This window comes from Quercus lobata, chromosome 10 (genome assembly GCF_001633185.2).
Source record: "Quercus lobata isolate SW786 chromosome 10, ValleyOak3.0 Primary Assembly, whole genome shotgun sequence".
Lineage (NCBI taxonomy): Eukaryota > Viridiplantae > Streptophyta > Magnoliopsida > Fagales > Fagaceae > Quercus > Quercus lobata.
This window is the reverse complement of record NC_044913.1, coordinates 31,326,742-31,332,330: the sequence shown is the minus strand read 5'-3', so window position 1 is coordinate 31,332,330 and position 5,589 is coordinate 31,326,742. Positions and strand designations below refer to the sequence as shown.

At 33.6% G+C, this 5,589-nt stretch overlaps 1 protein-coding gene across 1 annotated transcript; it reads left to right on the top strand.

The window, feature by feature from the left end:
- The first annotated feature begins 1,582 nt into the window (after positions 1-1,582).
- Positions 1,583-4,089, top strand: LOC115963864 (nudix hydrolase 21, chloroplastic-like). The gene is made up of 5 exons (XM_031083079.1): positions 1,583-2,939; positions 3,091-3,187; positions 3,292-3,375; positions 3,471-3,599; positions 3,692-4,089. The coding sequence occupies exons 1-5, from the start codon at positions 2,662-2,664 to the stop codon at positions 3,785-3,787; spliced, it is 684 nt and encodes a 227-aa protein (XP_030938939.1). The 5' UTR covers positions 1,583-2,661; the 3' UTR covers positions 3,788-4,089.
- The last annotated feature ends 1,500 nt before the right edge of the window (positions 4,090-5,589 follow it).

Below are 5,589 nucleotides of genomic sequence, written 5' to 3'. Positions count from 1 at the left end.
CCAGCTGGTCTCCATATGACTGACTAAGGCACCAGCTCGCCGCTTTGATTTGAGACTTTTTCACAGTGACCACCATGGGCTAGCTTACCCAGGAGGGCTTCGATGGGTGTTGAATCCACTATTCTAGTTTAATTTTCCGTTGACGGTGGCTTACGGTGGCAGAGCCTCTCATTTCCCTTCTCTACTTTCAAGTTTATTGTTTTCAACCTTCTTTTTAATTCTCTTAATCTTTTTCTTCTCTTTTTTTTTTGTTTAATTTTAAATTTGATATCAGCTTTAACCTTTTACATATGCATTCCACGGGATTCATTAAAGTTTCTTTGTTTGTTTGTTTGTTTTTTTTTTTTTTTTTTTTATAAATAAAATTTTACGTAAAAGATAAATTTAATAATTAAGGTATTAGTCTATTTAGTCTTTAATTATATATACATGTTTTTTTCTTTTAGTATAAAGGATTTTAAACTATGTATACATGTTATGCCTAATTCATATTTTTGTTTTCAAGAAAATATAAGTAATTATAAGTATTTTTTTTCACATATATCCTCCATTTAAACTGTCTAAAGTATATGTATTGGTGAGTTTTTTCCTTACCATTGTAATTATTTCTTTTCTTTTACTTATAGTTTAATTTGTATTGTTTTAAAATTTTCAACGTGATCTAAAATTTGTACTTTTAAAAAAAATTATTAAATTTAGTATTTAAATATTTTAATTTATTATGATTAATGTGTAAATTATTTTAGAGTATTATTTGAATGTGGATATAAAAATTTCTATTCCATTAATGATAGTGTAAATAGATATTCTATTAATAATAGCATACATATTATTTATAAATAAATTATATTTTCTAATTTCATAACAAACAAAAACAATTGAATTTTAGCAAAAAGGATATGCTTCTAGTTAATTTGATAAGTGTTTGTGCATGCTCTTTGAATAAATTACAAATTTTTGGAATCTTTCTCTCACTCTTTCTCTCACTCTTGAGAGAGAGAGAGACAATTCTTTTGGTATATGTTAATGTATGTATTAACTTGCGCAAGGGACAACCCTAGTTTCGCTATGACATAAGCCTTCCTGTGCCTTATTATAGGGCTTTCTTGTCCCTCTTGTGGGTTTTTTCCCAACCATAATGAGGGATTTTCTTTGTACGTATTCTCTATGGGTCTCAAGATAAACAATAGTTCTAGTCCATATCTGATACAAATTTGAACCCCCTTGCCCCAAATCATTTGGATTTAAAGATTTGGAGCTCAAATAACCAGTGGTTTCGACTTTTGAGTCCCTATGCTTTCATAGCAGGGTTGGATTTCTCCACTAGATTTGATATGTTCCCTTAGACACCAATGACTTAAAGGTGGATTCTTGGAGAGTACGAATTGGATGTTATTTTAGCCTTGTATTCATGTTTAGTTTGAAGACTTTGCTCTTGTATTGTTGTTTTTTAATCTTAAATTGTAGATTTGGCTTGTATTTTCTCTCAGAGTTAGTCGATCTCCCCAAATTATTATTTTTTATTTTCTCTTTCTTGTAATTATTTTTTATTAGAATAAAATAATTTCATTTTCCTAGAGAGAGAGAGAGAGAGAGAGAGAGAGGAGTGTTTGTGCATTTCTATACTTGTGGGGGATATATTCTCACCTCCGACTATTGATAATCTTAACTTCTACTATATTTTAGTGATTTTCATACGTTTAGATCACTTTCTTTCTTTTATAATGTTAAAAAGATGAAAAATTTCATGATTTTCTACAATGGTTGTAAGTTGTGATTGGAGTTACTTTCACATAGTCTAATTATGTGGCTCATTGGTTAATATAACTACAAAAGAGAAACCAATTGGTGATTTAATGTAATAGGAAAGTGTGATCATAGGGTGAACACCATATAGTAGAATCTCATCCTATCTAAACAATAATTGTGAAAAGAATTATAAAAATTGTGTGTTTCCAATCTCTAATCTTATCAATCTTAAAGTTAAAACGACCTTATTCTCAAAAAAGAAAAAGAAAAAAAAGGGTTAAAACCACCTTTTTCAACGACATTAAGCAAACTAAGCACTTAAAAACAAGACTAAGCTAGGAGCGTGGCAATGGGTTCGACAGGTGGGGGTGGGACACTAAAGAAGGAAAATCATACACACAACAAAACAATAATCACAGTTACAAAGTGACAACTCCAATCTCAATTCTCAACCCATCCTAGTCCTCATTGTCCACTCTCCAAACCGTGTCCCCATGGCGTACATGTGAGTTGGGCCCCACAATTTAATCAAACAAAAACCGAGCAGTGTGACTTAACAGTTAACAGTCTTACTACTAAAAACGACACAAACGCGTCACACACTCGCTCTTGTTAAAGTGCTTCAACAGTTCCAAAACGCTCTTTTTCGAGAGCGACAACACACGCACCTCTCATATAAACCCGTTCTCAACAATCACTATGTGAACGCGTGGGTTTTCCGTAACACTCTTAGCCCCCTCAGTTGCATCTCTTATCCTTAAATAGGAGAGGCCTTGAGGGATTTGGCAATTGGTTGTTTACGCTTTACAATTATATAAGCCTCTCTCTTCTCTCAAAGCAAATTCCAATTTCAGATTTTAGAGAGAAATTGTTTTTTGCTACTCTTCTTCGTTAATCGTTGTGTGGGTGAAAATGGGTCTTCTCCTTTCAAAAAATCCTTCAAAAATTGTCTTGCTTTCTTATTTTTTGAACCCTATGGTGCCTAAGAAAGTAAACAACAATCACTATGTGAAGAAAGTAAACAACAACATAGTCTCCCTCGTTGCCCGTACAGGAAGGCATTTGCAGAGATATGACACCGTTGGGACGAAGAAAGTAAACAACGACATAGTCTCCCCCGTTGCCCGTACAGGAAGGCATTTGCAGAGATATAACACCGTTGGGACCGTTGGGTATCGCCAAGTTGTTGGGTATGTCATATATTTTCTTCTTTCTTCTTTTTCAAAATAAAAAAAAATTGGGTCTTTGTTTATATAAATGGAGAATTTTCTGTGGAATCTTTGATTTGGGAAAATCCTTTTGAGTGGATATTTGTCTAATGGATGAAAAATTTATGTGCAGATGCATTCCTTACAGATACAGAAAAACCAATAAATCTGTGGAATTAGAAGTTCTTGTGATTAGTTCACAGAAGGGTAAAGGAATGTTATTCCCAAAGGTACTATTTGCTTTGGCCTGTCGTATGTGGTTGTTTTATTTTCTTGTTCTTGTTAATCCACTTGTAATTTTACAATATTCACTAAACGTTCTCTATCACTACAGGGAGGATGGGAAATGGATGAGGATAAGAAAGCTGCTGCCCTAAGAGAGACTTTCGAGGAAGCCGGCGTTCGGGGAGTAGTCGAAGTAAGTATCTTTATAGCAAGTTTTCATTGAATTTTGTCTTAAATTTTTGTTTCCAACATGTGGTTCTAATTGAACTTTTCAAATGTAATTTGCAGGACGAATTGGGTATGTGGATTTACAAGAGCAAAAGATGTGACACAATGCATCATGCTTACATGTTCCCTTTGCTTTTCAACGAGCAGTTAGACCAATGGCCAGAGCAAAATATCAGGCAACGAAAATGGGTATGTGTCTTGCTTTTTACATTGCAAAATTCAATGATTTGTGATTACCACCATTTCAATGTTCTAAATATAGTTTGTGCTGTGTTGTGTAGATGACGGCGACCGAAGCTAGAGAAGTATGTCAACAAGGGTGGATGAAGGAAGCTTTAGATAAGTTAATTAGTCGACCAATGACAAATTCTAATTAACAACTCGTACATAGAAAACATTGCCTTGTTTCTTAACTAAGAATTTTGATGGGGCAACAGATAACCCAGCATCATCAAAACTCCAAAATTTAACAAGATAGAGTTTGAAGAAAAGTTGTATTGCTGCTGCCCTTATAAATTCTTAGTACCCTTTTTATTTTTTTTGAGTTACTTTTCGAATGAGACAAGACTGAAACTTACAGGATGTAGTTGGAAGGTTTAGAAACAGAGATCTTGATATGTACAAATTTTGACCCATTCTTTCAATTCAATCAACTTCGATTCTTTTATTATTGTGATTATGTTTAATCTGTGTTTTGTGAGTTCTGTCGATTGCATTCACATTTGACATTACTAATTGAAGAAAGAAATTAAGTTAAGAATAGAGCACTCCCACAAATGTACAATGTTATCATTGATTATGGTACGGACTCCTTGAAAATTGCAGAAAAGCTTTGTGAGGACAACAGCATCGTTTCAATTGATTCCAGACGGTTTTTCTGGTTATAGTTTATACTGTTGATAGCCATTAACTTATTTTGAGCATCGGAATCCTTTTACCAAATTATAATCTTTTAATTTACGAAGATAGTTGGTACTTGCAGATCATAGGCATAACAGGGTGCTATATTTATTTGAGGGTTCACAAAAATGGTTAGCATATAATATACCTTCTTCAATTATATGTTAAATTTTCAAGGCTTGGACACACATGTTAATAATTGTCAGATCACATGAAGAACTTGAACTCCTAGCTACTATGGGTGAGTATGTTGTGAGAGTTTTAACTATCTGGCTAGAAACATTGGTTTAGTGCCTTTGCATTGGGGGCTAATGGAAATGAATCGTCATCTTGAAACCATTGGCGGAATTCATGGGGATTCATGTGTAGCTCTTGAAAAGGGAGTCGGTAACCATTTCACTTCTAGTACATGCCATGGCGAAGTTATAAAAAAGATACCATATCTGCTTCATTTCTCTTTCAAGGCATACAGAGACGACAAGAGCTAATCCTCGAGCAATTCAGTTAAGGGGAGAAATCTCTTAGGTGTGGCATGAAGTTTTTGATTAGGAAACTTGAACATAGGATTTCATGGATCACATTAGACATGAAAAAACAGCTAAACCAACCTATAGTAAGTAATATCTCTAGCTTGATTGAGATGAATATGCTTCTGCTTTATTGAGAAGAATATTCGTTTTCTTGGTAATGATTAGTGGTAGATATACTGTAAACTGATGGGGAATATAATGGACTAATAATGGTTTCTTTCAGTCATTCGAAAATGATGGGTGACGTGGTGAATAACGGGGCAAGACAGTGATAGGTTAGTAATCAGCTTTGCCTAAAAAGTCATTCTGACATCCCATAGCTCATAAGCATACTTTTGTTTTTATTGCCAGAATTATGAGTAAACTTGTTTTGTATGAAATACGGGTCTATATCATAGCAAAGATTAATCTTAATTATAGTCACAGATAAATGAGGTGAGCCTTTACTTTTCGTCGACATCTGCCCTTTTTATGTTGGGTGATGATTTTTTTTTTATTTGAAAACTGTTGTTATGATTGAAAAAGCAATTTGGCGTGCAAACTCAGCAAATATATATAATCGAACTCTTTGTTGAATAACTAGGGGCTATAGATACTCCTATCTAACATCAAATTCCTGTGGGTTGGGTTTGAGTTAGAGAAGTAACATAAGGGAATTGCTTTCAGTCACAACAATTTTAACAAAATATTTCACAATATGACTAGTGGTTAATAATAGGCAATTGAAGATATTTGAGAAACTTTGGTTT

Bases quoted from the DNA above. Each gene is read 5' to 3' on its own strand.
- LOC115963864 (XM_031083079.1), top strand. From the start codon at position 2,662: ATGGGTCTTCTCCTTTCAAAAAATCCTTCAAAAATTGTCTTGCTTTCT. The intron at 2,940-3,090 runs GTATGTCATATA...ATTTATGTGCAG, and splicing joins GGGTATCGCCAAGTTGTTGG to ATGCATTCCTTACAGATACA. The intron at 3,188-3,291 runs GTACTATTTGCT...CTATCACTACAG, and splicing joins AAGGAATGTTATTCCCAAAG to GGAGGATGGGAAATGGATGA.